Source organism: Pseudopipra pipra, chromosome Z (genome assembly GCF_036250125.1).
Source record: "Pseudopipra pipra isolate bDixPip1 chromosome Z, bDixPip1.hap1, whole genome shotgun sequence".
In the NCBI taxonomy this organism is placed as follows: domain Eukaryota; kingdom Metazoa; phylum Chordata; class Aves; order Passeriformes; family Pipridae; genus Pseudopipra; species Pseudopipra pipra.
The window spans coordinates 4,197,605-4,215,473 of record NC_087581.1 but is presented as its reverse complement, the minus strand read 5'-3'; the positions used below and the strand labels follow the sequence as shown (position 1 = coordinate 4,215,473).

General features: G+C 37.3%; 1 protein-coding gene across 2 annotated transcripts in view; it reads right to left on the bottom strand.

Annotated features, from left to right (window-relative positions):
* Positions 1-774, bottom strand: part of RIT2 (Ras like without CAAX 2) — a 172,971-nt gene extending 172,197 nt beyond the window's left edge. The window contains exon 1 of one of the 2 annotated variants that reach the window (XM_064643079.1): positions 426-774. In XM_064643079.1, coding sequence (XP_064499149.1) covers positions 426-723 — 298 coding nt within the window. In that variant the 5' untranslated portion in view covers positions 724-774. The remainder of the gene's footprint in view (positions 1-425) is intronic. The other variant, XM_064643078.1, reaches the window with a different exon arrangement.
* Positions 775-17,869: the final 17,095 nt, after the last annotated feature.

Here is a 17,869-nt window from a genome sequence, read left to right as displayed (position 1 = left end):
AGGAAAAAAAAAAAAAAATTGTGGGGAGGAAAATTGAGTCACTATAGGCATCCTCCTACAGCTGACTTTGCAGTTAGTTTCATTTCTGTCTGAGCACAGGGACTGTCAGGCCAACAAGTTACATCCACACTGTCCAGAAGACCATCATCCCTCGCCAAGTGCCACTTGGTGTTAAACCAACAGCAGCAGTCTGACTGCTCTCCCCTCAGACACAGCAGAACCAAGGTCAGCTTTACACAAACACCGAACTAAAACGCCTGTAACACTTCAGCCTGCAACAAATCCAGCTGACTCATCACCCCAGACACAAACTACAGTCTTTTATCCATGTGCAAGAAACCTGTCGTTAAACAGCATCCTTGTCCTGGGAACTTTACGCTCCCAACGCACCCCTTCTCCCCAGAAATGTTGTTGCTGAAACTTACCGCTTTTGCCAACTCCCCCTGCTCCCAGCATCACCACCTTGTACTCTCTGGAGCCTGCTGAAGAATTGCTGGAGGAGCTGATCATTTCGTTTTCTAGCTCCATCTTGCACGAGGCAGAAGAAGGGAGCAAAACGAAGAAAAAAGCAACTGGCAGGTGCTTTCCCTGATCTTGAACAACTATAAAAGCTGTGCTAGGAAAAAAAAAAAAAAAGGCAGAAAGGAAAGGTATAATGCAAGAGGTGTGATTTGTCAGCCTCACACTCACTGCTGTGCCTGTGTTAGCTGGAGAAGGTCTCATAGCAACCACTTTAACAGCTTCCAATAAAAATCTCTCTCTGCCCCCTCCCAGCTCTGTATCGTTCTCTGTGTGTCTCTTCCTGGACAGCAGCAGTTTTGTGAGGCTCCAGAGCCCTGGTACCTCTGGGGTTGCTGTGTCATTGAAATCAAATAGATAAGAGCTTCCAGAAAAAGAAAATGGATCAAATTTCTTAATCATGATGTTTGTTATACTATGTAGCGCTTGCTCGAATCCTAATCATAAAACAGACCAGACAACCTTCTTATCACCTTGGAGTTAAATATTCATCCTATGATCATCAAGTTTGCTTGATTCACACATAATGCTATTAGAAGTGAAATAATAACTTTCAAGAGTCTTTATTCTTCATGAAGCTTACTGCAAACATAGAAGATTTCTAAGGCTAAGTTCATCCCCAGATCAATTCTCAGTTCAGTTTGCATCAATTATTTGTAAAAATAAACCAGATATTTTGGGGGGAAAAAGTAAAAAAGCTCTGCTTTTTGTTTTCACTTTTTTCCCCACACATAATTTCAGGAGACAGGGACTGAAGGGGCAGGGAGAGAATAAACACAATTTGTCGCAATTATTTAATATCAAGTGATTTATCTTACGAAGAAGATCAGCCCCAATAAATAAGAAAAACATAAAGCAAAAAGCTGGTGAATGACATTCAGTGTGCAAAATCTCTCATTAGAATTATTCATTGAAAACTTACAGCAAAACACTACAGCTCTTCATTGATTTCTCATTTTGTTCTTAACATACCTAGTCAATTTAAAGAATGTAATCAGTAGTAAGATGCTTGCCCAGTTTCAACTGTTATAAGAGTGGTTTTGAGGACCAAAAAAACGTCTACTGCAAAAGGGCTGGAAAGAAAAAACTTTGAAAACTGCTGGACTTTCATGACAGATAGAACTGTTAAGGAGACAGGGAAATAGAAGCAGCAGAAGCAACTAATAAAGAATTTTGGAAGCCAGACACCTTCGTCTGTCAACTCTTCTGATTATTTCACAGAGAGTAAGCACATGGTATTACACAGGAATAGAGAATTAAAAGTTGAAGGAAAAAGAAAAAAAAAATTATAGACTTGTGAAGGACATGATTTAAAGAAAATTAAGAAGGACAGGAAAGGGTATCAAAGGGCACATATATGAAAGATAGTTTAATAGTCTAGGAAAATATAGGATTAAAGAGATACATAGATATGATAATAATTATTAGAATAGAGAAGGTGAGCAGAACATGAATACTCATTTTCTCTCCTAATATAAAATTAGGAAACAGCAGAAGAAACAGAAAGCAACCCAGTTTAGAAGCAAAGTACTTAGAAACATTTTGATTAACTTAGGACAATTTTTAACACTTGAATTTTTGGGCAGCAGAAAAAAACTTGCAATGAATGAGAACTGAAATACAAAGTAATGCAAAATCCATCGTGGACTATTAAAATCTCCTGCTTAAGGACTTACATTTCACACCAAGAGATCTTGGGAAAACACTGAAAAATCCAAGTTTGATGGTCCATTTTCAGCTACACAGAATAAGAGAGCAGAGGTAGAGCCACTGTGTTCTGAGAAACTCCTCCAAAGTCAAGATCTGCTACAGCTGTCCTGAGGGATTTCTGTGCTAACCACACTGTGAGAAGCTCTGTAGTGTCAGGGCTGGGTGGCTCTATTGATGCCTAGATGGAAGCCTCGGGAGGCTTTGGTCGTCAGAGCATAAAGCAGGACTTAAACAGGAAATTCTGAATGTAGCAATGTGGTGTCTAAATATTGAACTTCAACAGGAAGGGACAGGTAGGTCGGTTAATCCCTGTTGTAATTAGAATTCCATTCACGTTAAAATCATTCCCATGCACTCGTTATTGACACATTATATACAACTAATAAAGATATCAAAACCAGTGCTTAGAACAGCTGGGTTTTTCTGGTAATCTCCCATCAAAACAGCAACCTTCTCCTGAGGAGTTTTTATCCCCATACCTAGCAGTAACATTTGGCTGACATTAAAATGTCAGGAAAGAGAATGGCTGGGAGCAAAAAGACAACCTTAGCAAAACATAGTTATATATAAAAATATTAGTGAATATTATGAATACATAATAGATAAGAGTGAGTCAGATTTTTTTTTTCCAGCTGTTAGTGTTTGTCAGAGAAAAGTGGCAAGTCAGTATTTTCTTTTCTTTAGAGCTGGAACATAAGGAAAAAATTTATGAAATGGAAGGGGCTACAAAAGGGAATTATGCTAGAACAGGAAGACGAGCAAGAACCAAATAGAAAGCCCCTTCCTCATCTATTAACAAAAACTAGAAAAAACAAAACAGCATTTTTTTGCTGAAAGAGCAGAATTAAATGTTTGTTGTTTGAGGATTAATCACTTAAAATACCTGCTTTAAAGACAGATTTATGTTTATTTAACCTCAGCAGTTTAATAAGTTTTATTACATTACATAAACTAACATCTTCGAAAAACTCATTCCCCTAAATTTCACAGAGATTTGTCCACAGCTTGAAAAGACAATACTGCATTCCCATTAAACCTAGGACTTGTTTTAACTGGTTTTCATCATAACTTCCTGTTGACAAGCAGCCTACTCTACCTTAAATTCATTCAATTCAGTAGTGGGGGAGAACATTTAGATTTATTCCCATTTACGATAACATCAACTAGACTTCCTTCTCCCACCTGAGCAGTAAAATACAAAGATTTGCTTTCAGTCTGCTGCCAATAAAATGAACAATGAGATGATTTGAAATTATTCAGCTTAAAACGTGTTAATAGGGGGAAAAAAGTCACCAATGTAAACGTTTTATGGATAACAGAAAGCAACAGTGCAAAACACAACGAACCTGAAATACTAGAATTTTTACAGTGTGTGACATTCCATAACAAATTTCAACCCTCTGTTTTATCTCTGCTTCTCTGCTTAAAGGACACATTTATCATGATGTAAATTCATAGAAAGCTGTCCTTAGGCAAAAAAAAAAAAAAGAGTAACTCCAAAGGTGGGGAAAAAAGCTTGGAATACTGGATTGCAATGAATCATTTATTTAAGGAATTTGGCTTTATTTCTGTTTACATCTTGCTTATGAATTTATGGCAGTTCTCTTGATTTTTTTCTGCTATATTTTTTCTGCTATTTGTTTCTGCTATTAAATTTTTTTTTTCAAACTCACAGTAGAATACAGCAATCAATTCAAAACTATTCATTATTCAAAATCTAGCAACTGTTTTGCTTGAATTCTTTTTTTTTTTTTTGGTTAAGACTGAAATAGCTTTGTGCTCAGATCCTTAAGGATGTTTAGGTCTTAAGCAAAAGACAGCATACAGATATGTTAAAAGAGAAGTAGATGAGCTTTTCTAGAGAAAATGTAATAGAAAACACATTTCATTCATCCTACATCCCCACTTCCTCTGAGGTTGTTGAATAAAATAATTAGATGTTAATATAACATGTAAGTGTTCTGAAATTGTTTCCTAGAGCACTTTATGTTGAGGAGATTTTATCAATTAACCTGGATAAATATTATTCTCATTAGGCAGGGAGCTCATGAGTTTGAAAACTTGAATAGCAAGCAAAATGCAAATCTTGACTCATTTGGTGATGGGTTAAAGGCATATGAACTATTTAATAATAAGTGAATATGCATGAGTCCTCTGGGGTCCATGCCATTATGGAAACACTGACCAGTCTTTTGTCCCTCATGTTTACATATTAGGCACAGCAGAGAGGGGAAATGTGAAAAAGTATCTTCATAAAAAGGCATATAGGGCCAGCTTGCTGAATTGCTGCTGTGACAAGACAAGAGTGCTAATGCAGAAATCATTGCACAGCACCAGAGAATGTGCTCCTGAGAAAAAATACATTTGGCACACCAACTTAACTTGATCGATTCTGAGTAAAGATAGCATAATAAAGTAATTGCTAGGGGACTTCAAAAAAATTCCAGACTTCAATTTTACATTAGCGGATTTAAAATATTCAGTCAAAATATGCTGAACGCCTCTGAATCACATTGCTAAGGGACCTCCAACACACTACAGAAGCATCTCTTGTGTTTTTGGAATTCAGATTCCAGCTAGAAATACCCAGTGGTTCAATCACCCACTTGCCACAGGCACCTTGACTCCTTTCTATAATCCTCATCCTTTTTCTATTCTCCAAATTAGTTGTCTGTAGGATGACTCGATGTGTCACACATACTGTAGGTGATTGGGCACTTGACAACCTCACACCTTGAAGCTGGCTCCTCAGCTGTTAAATATATGCTTTTTGTTCTGAAGCTCTTGTTGCTGTTCCTGGTGTCAGACAACACAATGTCCCCTGCCTCCGCTGAAATGCATTTTAAACTAAGACTTATCAGCATGTCAAGTGGCAAAAGCTAATGGAAGGAGAAAAGATGCAAGCCTGACTACTTAGAAAAAATGTGAAACAACTTGAGATTCCATGGAGTAAAGCAGCATTGTGGTTTCTTGTCAAAGAAAGATTTGTCATGAGCCACAACTTCCCTGTGATTATCCCTGAGGTCAAATAGCACAACTAACACTGTACCTACTGTACAAAGGTTTGAGAAATAGGGACAGTTTGTCACATTCTTGAGAACACTCAAATAATATTAACTTTAAAATTCTTACAAGTGACTACTCTAACTTCTTATAGACAGAAACACTGAAGGTCATGTCCTAGCCTGTGTTAAAGAGAAAAGCCATTTTCTCTGGTTTCCAGTAAAGTTTCACAAATGATTTATGATCTTACTGTCAAGAAATACTAATGATTCTGGGCCATTTATGGATTTCTGTTGAATTTTAATTACATCCACAGATAAGATTTCTACACTTTCAAATGCAACACTGATATTCAGAAAATAAAAATCTTAGAGATCTTAAAGCCACCACATGAACATGTTCTCTGTGAGAATGAATGTCTGTTTATTCTAAATTAATTCACCTTCCAGTGCTTTTGCTAGCCAGGAAAATTATAAGCATGAATATAATATGAAATACCATATAAATAGCACTAGAAGAGCTCTGAAGAGGTCATCCTTTTCATCCCTACCCCGTGCCACAAATACATGTACGTAAATTGAACAATATTTGCTTAACCTTGCATTAATGTCTTCCAGAGTGAGAAATTACTCAGTTTCTGAAATAAATTGCCTCACTATCCCATTAGAAATGTCTTTGAAACCCAAATGTCTTTTATTACACACTAATATTATCACTTTTCATTCTATCTGCTGCAGCAGTTATGAAAAGGCATAGTGAACGTACCAAATACATATTAAAATAGTGGGCTAGTAAATCAAATGAACATTGCAAATGTGGAGAATGTTGTTCTTGTCAGCATTCCTGCCTCTTTCTTTCACACTTCCTGTTTTTCACCAGAAAGGTTACTCTGTCAATCCTGCTTCATAGGTCATTTATTAACCTGCTTGTTGTGTTACCAAAGACCCTCCACTCCTTGTCCTGAAGTGTTGTTCCCAAATCTGGCCACATCATCATTTCAAGACTTCATACAATATATATTTACACCTACTACCACTGTGTGTCAAACTTAATATAGGTACAATAAACACAGTCAATCATCAATAGCAGACACATTTCTGTCTTTTATTTTCTAATTCATATTTGAATGCCCTCAGGGAGAACCTACTGGGATGGTGGGAGTTTCTGACTTTTAAGGTTCTACCATTCTGTTCTTTTTCAAGTCATTCTTGTCATACTGGATGACAAGACATCCTTGTCATTTCTGGAAAAAGATGATTATTTCAATTTCAGTTTTGACTGAAAAAAAAACCAAACCGCAAGAAAATTTTCTCATTTTGGCTGTTAACTTGAAAGAGTTTATAGGAGATGGTAATGCCTACATCCCCAAAGTCCTTGCACTTGAAAACAGTTTCCCAAACTTCACTTCAGGAATGTGAATTTTCAGTCTGAACTATGTCAAATAGTGTATCAGTAAAAAAAAACCCAACCAACCAACCAAACAAACAAACCCCAAACAAAACAAAACAAAAAAACACCAACAACTGTAGACAGACTCTGAATTTCTCTGACGTAGACTTTCTTACTGTCATGGATTATTTTCTGTGATAAAATCATTTTTTCTACAAATCAAATTGCCTATTGGTACACTCTGTTGGTTTAACAGAAGTGAATACTTTTGCAGTTCTTCAGTCCATTGCAATCAACAGTAATCAGAACTCAGTGCATAATTGAGCTCAACAACTGTATCAATGGTAAGAAAAACAAAGTCAATTCCTTTAAAATTGTCAGTAAAATGGTTCTTCAAGAAAATTTAGGCTTTGGGCTAGCTAAATCTCCCACTGAACACGTTGTTTCCCATGTTGAATAGAGGAACATTTAGCAAGGTTGGAGTAACAGAGGCTTGGACTCAGCTACCTAATGGGCTGAATGATGGTTTACAAGAACCAAGCAAAAATTAATATATATACTGCTGCTTTCAGAGCAGTAGTGCAACCCCTACTTGACTAAAAGCTTCTGCTGTCATTCTGTGGATATCTGTGCTTGATTTCTGATCAACCTACCTATTTTGACAGTTTCCAATATGTTTAAAGCAACCAGTTTCACATGTAAAAACAGCACTGGAAACACTGGGAAACCTGCATAAAAGATATCACCAAATCTTACAAATCTGAAATAAGCTGTCTCATTTAAACCCTACCAAGTGGATCATGAGCTAGGTAAGTATGTTCGTGCATTTATTTGGAAAGTTTTTACAGAGCTGTATTGCAAAAGATTACAAATATCCCACTTGTGACTCCTACTGCAATCGATTTGAGATCTGCTTCTACCAAAGACACTAGACACTGCAGTCTGTCACTTGTTAGTCTGTTAATCAGTTTAAAGATGCTATTCTTACAAAATATTGTAAGATCAATAGTCTTATGTGTTAGGAAAAGTGTTAATCTAGCCTATGTATAACATGAAAAGCAAAGTGGTGCAGTCATTTTATAATGTTGATAGTTAAGCATGTCTGAAAAAATCCATTGCTGTGGATTTTTTTGTACCACTAACTCTTTGGTTATAACAAACTCAGCTTTAGAAAAAGAAAAAAAAAAGAAGAAAAAAAAAAGGAAAAAAAGAAATTATAAACTAAAAACATTCAGGAAAATTGTGTAAAATCAGAATCCTGGTTCCCTGTATTGGAAATGCTTAATATCCCTTACTGGAGTCAAATTTGTTAAATAATCATTCGAGACAATATTTTACAACAGAGCAATCTTGTATTTCCTTGCTTCAATATTGGTTTTCATATCAGGTATGATATTCATAGTTCTAGAAAGAAATGAAACTCCAAAATTCTTTTAAGCTCAGAGTTTTGAGATTAAAATCATATGTCTGTGTCCAAAATAAATGTAACTTCTGTACTAATTCTGATGACAAGTGCAATTAAAATGCTAACAAATACATCCAACTCTCAAATTTCACTCTATTATGTCCACAAATCTCTGCTAAGACATTTTACTTCTGATGTTCTTTAAATTTGAAACCAAATGTATACATATATATGTATGTAAGCTCATAAATTATAACACATATATCAAAATAAATAGCACATTTTAAAACAAGACTTTTTTTTTCATTTTTTACAGGTTGTGTTATTCCAGGGCTCCTGGAGGTGAGAATGATATCATTAAACATAAATTTGCTGCCTGCAAGAAAAAAAAGAAAAAAAAAAAAGAAGTGAAAACAAACTTTTTTATGAAAATCTTATAATTTCCTTCTTAAAAGGGGGAAAAAACAAAACAAAACAAACAAAAAAAACCAAAACAAACAAAACAAACAAAAAAAAGGGAAAAAAACAAACAAAAAACCCCCAACAAAACCAAAACAGAAAAACCCCACACAAACAGAAAAATCCTAAAACCACAAACTTGAGCAATAGACATGTCTAGTAGGATCTCAGGTCCCAGACACTTTTTCCTTCCTTAAGATCAGATTCAGAGTTCTGACACAAAAAGCCCTGAGGATCAGAACACCTGTGTTAGAGTGAAGTTTGGAGAGAGACATAATTTTGTATGTGGCTATAATACAGTTTTTATACTTTTGCTGTCTGTGGATACCAATGTACCTGCAAGACATAAGCACATGAAGAGGGCTAGACTGCAGGATTTATTCTCCTTAGTTTTGCTGTAGCTGCTTGCTATAGATGGACCTTGACAATATAACAAAAGGAAAAGGCTGAGACAATAATGGATCTTTAATGGGAAGGAGTACACAAGTACCATGTTAGACAGAGGCCAACAAAGAGATCAAATGAATTATGTTCTTCCTATTAACTACAAACTGTAAAGAAGTCGTGAATACTGGCAACCAGCCAAGCCCCTGATACACATCTAATAAAAGATGCAGGTCTTCCAGGACTTTGAGTGGATTTCAGGGGCCCTTTATTAGCTGAACACCATCTCAGGACAGACCTCGTAATATCCTCATTGTGTTTCTGTCTTTTATACTTATCCTCTAATCTTTGCGACAAAAAGTGTACAAAATTTGATTTGAAAATCAAACCCTAATTCTCACTTTCACTGTTTTTCAAGGCATCCTTTTACTTCCATGTGGTTTTAATTAGAGTTTTGGGTCTATTTCAAATCAAAACTTTTTTTTCCCTATGGAAAGATCTTTCAGCTCCTCAAGTTTTAATTTCATTCACACTTAAATGATTTTAAAATTCTTACATTTTAATGGTATTAGAATTAACTGCCTGTTTCCACCACCATGTGTGGAAAGGACCTTCTCTTTCTGCATTGCAACGTGCCTTCCTTTCTTCTGAAAGTTCCTCAAAAGCATACTGAGACTTTCTTTTTCCTTGAAAAATTGCTTTTTCTTTTATATAATTATATTGCCTAAGGTTTTAGTAGAGCGCTTAGCGGGTTGCCCCTGACTGGATGGCAGGCACCCACCAAAGCTGTTGTATCACTACTCTTCAAAACAGGACAGAGAAGAGAAAAGGTTAATGGTTTTAGATAAGAAGTGGAAGAGATCACTCACCAAATACCATCACAGGCAAAACAGACTCAATTTGGGGATATTAATTGAATTTATTATTGAAAAAAGCAGAACAGAATAATGAGAAGTAAAATAAATCTTAAAAACATCTTCCTCCCACCCCTCCATCCTTCCCAGCTCTTTCTTCTCCCCCCAGCAGGGTAGGGAGACAGAGAATGGGGGTTGTGGTCAGTTCATCACACGTTGTTTCTGCCGCTGCACAGGAAAAGGAGTCAGAGTCCTTCCCCTTCTCCAGTGTGAGGCCCCTCCCACAGGATACAGTCCTCTAAGAACTTCTCCAATCTGAGTCCATTCCTTGGGCAATAGTTCTTCACAAACTGCTGCAGCGTGAGTCACTCTTCCACAGGGATCAGTTCTTCAGGCACAGGCTGCTCCAATGTGGGACCCCATAGGGTCACAAATCCTGCCAACAAACCTGCTCCAGTGTAAGCTCCTCTCTCCACAGGGGCACAGATGCCTGCCAGAACCCTGCTCAAGCATGGACCTCTCATGGGGTCACAACCTCTTTCATGCATCCTGCATCCTTTCATGTAAACTCTTTCATGCATTCTGCTCCTGTGTGGGCTCCTCCATGGGTGCAGGTGGATCTCTGCTCCCCGATGGACCTCCATGGGCTGCAGGGGCACAGCTGTCCCACCATGGGCTGCACCTCGGGCTGCAGGGGAATCTCTGCTCCAGCATCTGGAGCTCCTCCTGCCCCTCCTTCTGCACTGACCTGAGTGTCTGCAGAGTTGTTCATATGTTCTCACTCCACTCTCCTTTGGCTGCAAATACCTTTGCACAATAACATTTTTTTTTTCTTCTTAAATATGTTATCACAGAGGCATTATTATCATTCCTGATTGTCTCAGCCTTGGCCAGTGCTGGGTCCATCCTGGAGCTGGCTGGAATTGGCTCTTCAGGACACAGGGGAACTTTGCAGCAGCTTCTCACAGAAGCCACCCCTGTAGCCCCCCTGCTGCCAAAATCTGGCCATGCAAACACAAGACAAGCATATACACTCTTTCTCTCATCTAAAGACCCATTATTGAATCAATGTTGCCAAAAAATCTCTCTCGGCACCTTAACTACCAGATGAGCAGCAGACTACGGCTTTCATGCATCTGGTCCCTGACAGCTGTCAATATCCTTCATGGCACTTCAACCCCTCAGGCTCCAGAAAGGTTGTGAGATATATTGGCTTTAATAGGAGACTCTGCACAATTATGTAAATTTAAAATGGGAGGTTTGCTTCTCTTCCCATTTTTGTGCCTTTTTTTTTTTTACAGAGCAGTAAAAAAGGCAACTTCTTTCATGACACGCCACTCTGATTATCCTGAAAACAGATTATACTCTGCCCTGAAGAGCCTATTCTCACATTCTTTATTAAATCAGCTCCTTTTTTGAGATAAAGACCACAGTTATGCCTTACTTTTTTTACATAAAGAAATAGATCTGTTCCTTCAGAAGGCAGCCTAGTTCCAAGTTTGCCTGAAGTAAATGGTGTCTAGATTTATCATGCACCTCATTAAATACAGTTAAATTCTTCCATGTATTAAGTGATATTTCTTTGTGAAATACTGACTTGGAAAAATGCTACAAGTTAGCAAAAACTAAATAGAAAAGGAAAGCAAAAGACCATAATAAGGATTCATTGACTGTAAAATGGATTTCAGATACTGTAAACACACTTTCAGGTAAGTAAGAAAGACGTTATTTCTCTACAGTTATGGTTATTGCTACATCACTAGTGGCATAGCTTAACAATTTCTTAATTATCTTTGAACATCTTTTTCATTTGGCTATTAGTAACACAAATCTATTTAGTCATGTAGAACGTGTCACTGACAATAGTTGTATTATCAAACACAATAATGAGTCAAAGTATGTTTGATGATTATTTTTATATTTTGTTAATCTCAACGCACAGTAATGAAGAAGCATCACTAAAACTTTCTCAACACAAATTTCATTCAGCAAGAAAAGTGTCACCACAAATTTGGTCCTAATTTTTTAACCATCTTTACTCTCCCAACTTTTTCATGAAGAAGAAAACTTCTCTGACCCATTTCTTGGAATCTGCAGCTACCTCGAGTGGAACTTTCTCCAGCACTACTATTGCAGAATGTCACAGCTACTGAGTGCTGAATGTTCACCAGTTTTTTTTTATTATTATTATTTTTACTCAATGTCAGCATTCATTACTTTGAAAAAAATTGACAGGATTATCTCATTTAAATCTCCCTAAAAATCCTGTTCATAAAAAACGGTGTTACACAACTTTATTCTAAGAAAAGGAAGTTTTAATGGCCACGTTTGCATACAGAATTCAGAAAGGCCTCCGGAGAAAGTTCTTGCCCTGAGCCTGCAGAATCCTGAAGAAAACATTCCCAAAGCAAATCTGGAATACTGAATTTGCCAGCCTGAATTTCTTTTTCTTCTCATGTATATGTAATAGTGATTCATCTGGCAGGTATGGGCCATGAACCATGCAAAAGAATTTTCCAATTGCAGCAGAAATGCACTATAATGAGTCCCATAAAAATCACTAAGTCTGACATTGGAAGGACATTGGGAATATTAAAATTGAGATTCAGGTGTCTGGAGAGCATGGGTGTACATTACCATACATTTCCCTAAGCCTGTAAACTATTCTTGTCCTGCTGCAATTTGCACACTGCAGCAATTAATTGTGGATCATTTTTATAGGATAATGGTGAGTATAATCAGTCAAATTTAATTGACAGCCCACTGGAACTTAAGGGGATTTGATTTTTTAGAGTTTTGAATCTTTGGAAACCTCAAATTAAAGGCAGTCAATTAAGACTGATATCATCAAGAACTGTCCAATTAATCACAATTTGTTTATCAATGCACTATACAAGACAGTGATTTCCCCACATCCTGCTGTACCAAATACTATAATGTCAAGTAGATATTTTCTTGCTGCATTTTATTTTTAAGGTGGGCTTTCATTTTCTTTCCTATCCCACTGGCAATATGAGTAGTTCATTATGACTTATTCCTTTCATTCATGTGCAATGCTTCAACTATTAATATTTTCTTTTTCTAATATACTTTATGTAGATAACATATGTAACATTTCATGACTGAAATTACAACCTCATTTATCCTACTACCCTGTAATTTGTTTACACATGATTCGCTGAAACTTGTAGTAGAATAATACCTGATAATTTGCCTGTTGCTTCTTACTTTCTCAAATCCTTGGCAGGATTCGTCGGTCAATTAGATTTCAATTATAAAAGTCAATAATTTCTTACTTTTTCTTGGACTTTGGATTTGGTTTATGTGAGGTAACACCAGAAGTGAAGTCCCAGTTTTGCAGTTCTTCAAGCCATGCAGACTTTTCCCATCTACCTACATTTGCTCAAATTGATGAATAAAGAAAGAGAGATGTCTGATGAATTAATAGGCTTCAGAACAATCACATTGCCTCCTCAAAATCATTCAGACTCACAGGAGACTTTTCCATTGATGTTATTCCAATATACCCTTCAATAACAACATTACAACTTGAGATGTGTGTGTGCTTGTGCCAGTGTGTTCATGCATGTATCCCTAGTGTGGGAAACGATGAGAGGGGGACCTCAAGGTATTTACTTAAGCTAAATAGAGGTTTTCTTAAAAGGCGCTGTACTTTTGAGAATCATAATTTCTCTGAATGTTTATTTTTATTTAAACTGAAGTACTTCCGTGCCTATAATGGTCTGGTTTGAATGAGACCTTATAACGAGCATCCTACTGCTCTGAATTTCTGTTATTTTTCCCTTTGCAACTCTTGCTGGAATGAAGAGAAGAAGGAGGGCAATAAAGCTGGCGAAAGGTCTGGAAGGAATGTCCTGCGAGGGGAGCGGCTGAGGACTCTGGGCTTGTCTAATTTGGAGGAAAGGAGGGTGAGGGGTGACCTGCTTGCTCCCTACAACCTTTCTGAGAAGGGGAAACTGAGGGGGAGGTGCTGAGCTCCTCTTCCTGGTATCCAGTGACACAATGCATGGCAAGAGCTTAAAGCTGCACCAGGGATGATTCAAACTGGGAATAAGGAAAAATATTTCTTCACCGAAATGGTGGTCAAACCCTGGAAGAGGCTGCTCAGAGAGGTGCTCAATGTGCCAATAATGTCAGTGTTTAAGGGGCATTTGGACAATGCCTTTGACAACGTGCTTTAACTCTTGATAAGCCCTGAATTGGTCAGGCAGTTGGACAAGGTGATCTCTGTAAGTTCCTTTCAACTGAAATAGTCTATTCTATTCTAAAGTCTTTAAAGGTCGGTCAAGATTAGCATTTTAGGCTGGACTAGGAGTGTCGTTTTTAATAAAATTATTTGACTGGCTGCAAGGGTGTATTTACTGAGGATATTTGGTCCAGAGCACTGATCACTCTACAGATCCACTGTTCAGGGACACACACTGACTAGCAATGTCAGTACCTAGTGTCACTTCTAACTGCTGAGAAACAAAGAGTAGGGAAGGTCAGGGAAGTGTAATGACTTTTCTGAAAGTAATTAATAATTGGAAGTTTGTGCTTTGTTGTTGTTGTTGGTTTGGTTTTTGGTTTTTTTTCCTCACTGCAAATTTCAGATTATCTGCCTCCATAAATTTCAAGAACTACCAAATATTGAACAAAACTGGAAAAAGTCATAAGATAAAACTGACTCTGTGTGTATAGATGTCAGTTTTGGGTACAACAGCTTTGTCAGTGCTTTATAAAGTGCTGATAAGGGTATAGTTCCATGTCCAGAAAAAGAAGGCTTTAATATTCTTTGAAAAAATCAAGGAAAACTACAGGAATTGGAAAAATACTTTCCATAATATTAGTTTAAAATATGGAGTTTTAAGAAGAAAATTCTTCCTGAAAGAAGGACAGAGAGCTGCGAGGTATCTGATGCTATCAAATGCAAAATAAAAAAAAAAATAAAAATTCCCTTACTTCTTGCACCCAGTTAAAGCTTTAACACCAGGTTTCCCATGTTCCTTGTTGAGTGCAAAATGAAAGACCCTTTCCACTTCACAAAATTATCACATGGCCTATTTCAGTAACAGCATTTGTTATATGCTTAAAGACTAAACCTGTAACACAGCTTTTATATCTGGATAGCTCATTCAAAGCTGCTCAAATCCCAAAAATCAACCCTGTGGAAAATGTTTTACCAATGAAATTTTACCAAGAAATTGGTAGTAAGTCCTGTAGTAATACCTGTGGTCATTTTGCTTCTAGGAGAGGAAAAATCATGTAGGTTTTTCTTAACTCTCTCTTTGATTCATGGCTCTACAACCTTGTGTCAGAAGTCTTTGGGAAGTATTTGTATTTTAGTAAAACTGTCACATGGCAGAAACCTACTTCAGGAAACCAGCCAGAAAAGCTCTGAGAATTCTAACTCTTGAATTAGCATAAAAACTCTTTTACCCTTTCATCTTGTTCTGGAATAAGACCAGACAAGCCAATACAAGCCATTGACCATTACAAGCGAAAAGTATAAACATTTCACAGCCAGATTCATCTTACAAAAAAACACCTCAGTGTCCACACACAGTTCCGAATTTACAACATGCTTACATCAGGTAATTAACAACTTCTAATAAAGACAAGAGTCAGACAAGCCCATAGATCATATGCTTATGTGGTCCCTTCAAAGTCTGAAAGAGTTTTTAAGGGTTTCTGGCAAACAGGTGTCTCTGGAATTACCTGAAGTGCTCAGGGACCCAAAAATATGAGAACATGACAGGTATAAATTTCAAAATAGAGTTCCACTTTACCTCTGACACTGGAGGCTATACACCAGTGCTGAGCAGTATCCCCAGAGCAGTCAGAGCATATGGCCTAACATAATGTATGACAAGCCCTGATTTAAAATAATATCTCTTGAGGGCTGAAAAGAGGGCCTTATAGCAACACTCCTATAATGTTTCACTGGTGCTCTGGGTGGGCATAAAAGTCTATTTTTATGTCTCTTAATCAACACAACCGTAGTGCTAATAAACAGAATTTGCAATGGAATTTGGGAGCTACTTGCTGTAGAAACACCATGGTAAAGTTATATTAGAGTTAGTACTGTATTTCCAAACTTGCTGCAGTATGAATGGTAAAAATCTCTCTAAATAGTGCAGCAGAAACAACACAGTTCCTGCTCTACTTGACAGAATAGGTGGTTTGGTTTACTAAGGAAAAGACATAGGTGAAGACAGAAGAAAATAAGAGAGAGAAAAGGAGCAAAGAAGAAAGGAAGAAGAAGTAAAGAAGGATGGAAAGACAGAAAAATACAGGGAGCAGGATGAAGATAGGGTTGATTCAGATCCTTCCTAGATAAAAGTCCAGATTATCTAAATACCACAGTTGCATATATGACTGAACGTTGGTACCCAACACTACCTTTCCCAGGGCAACTGGAAAGTAATTGTTGCCATAGCCTGCCCAGAAGTTTCCCGTGTTGCTTTTCAAGCCCAGAAATGCTGTGGTATGAACAACCAGGTACTCTGAAACCTCCACATATTTGTTTCTCTCCAGGAATTTCTCTTCAGTTTCTCCATATAATCTGCGTACTTAAAACGGTCCTGTAACACAAGAAAGAGTGAAAAATGTCGCCACAGCTACAGCTCATTTTATCTAAAACCCCTTTTTTTTCGCCCCCATTACAATTCTGAACCTTCCTGAAATCACATTTATTGTGCCATAGAAGAAGCCCTTTACTCTCAGTCCAAATACAATTCATGTTAACAGAGAGACACTTCCACTTATGGTGCCAACATTCAATAAAATCAAAAAGGCAGGAGGAAAAAAAAAATCCAGGAGTGTTATTCCAGCTCCACAGCTCTTTTTAAAGAACTCATGAATGTAATCATGTAACTCACATCTTGCTGTGGAATATTTTAAAACATTGAGTAGTGGCTGCCAGGATGGGCTCCATTTGCCCTGCTGTGACTTTGCCACTATGTAGACAAACAGGATTAATAGAACAGTATTGTTAAGCAATACAGCTTCAACTTGTTGCATCTTTCAGCTAAGGATGAGTCCTGGATTCCAGCTGATGGTTTCTCAAAAATTCATGTTAGTAATATTAGACATTAAAGTATTTTACCATGAACTGGCAAAAACAGAGAGAGAATGTTTCTTAAATTGAATAATACTTCACCCATCTGCCATCTAACCTTGGCAGCATGTATATTCTCATTCAAGCAAACCTCCAAAACTTCACCCAGTAATAATGTCGCGCTCACATGGGATATTTCCATTAACTTCTGTAGAAATAATCACCACTCCTGACACACTATTCCACTGGGTTTACATAGCTCTAGCTACAGATTTGTGCCTTTCCACCTGCATTGCATCAAAAAGCACATTTACACTCACTGTAGCCATTTCAGATAAGCATAATGATACTGCACTTCTTAAATCCTCTGTGTACTGGTATCCTGCTCCTCATTGCCTATTTTCCTGAGATAGCACACAGTTGTCAGGAAGTTTAGATTTTTATTATCACTGGTAGCATGGATATGAATGATACTGATGTGATAAGCTGGACATCATGTTCGGCATCATTTCCTTGTGTAGATAATGTACATTAAACAACGTGACGATAGAAGGCACAAAAATCGACACAAAAATTGTTCAGTGATTGGCATTCAAGCAGAATAAATGGATTGCACTTAACCAGCTGAGGGAGAGCATTTCCCCCCTCATGAAGGAAACAGGTTTTTCAAGGATTATTGAATCTCTGCAGTTACTTAAGAAAATTAGTTCCCAAAAAAATTTCATTCCTTCTTTTCTGAATAAATCGTGGTTTTGGCCAGGTTGTATGGGGCTTTGGAGCAACTTGGTCTAGTGGAAGGTGTCCCTTCCCATGGCATGGGAGTTGGAAATGGATGAGCTTTAATGTCCCTTTCAACCCATTCTATGATTCTGTGAAATAAAAAGTGAATACTCCATGGCTTACTGTCCCTCATCTGAGAGTCTGTGGTTTTGGTACAGAAAGATTTTCAGAAACTCATTTTTCAGTTCAGGCTAAAAAAAATAAAAAATCATAACATCCCAAATTGTTGGTATCTACTGATGTCTGGGTGAGTATTCACTCTTGTGACTTACAGTTCTCTATGTATCATTTTTAGTAGTGTGAATC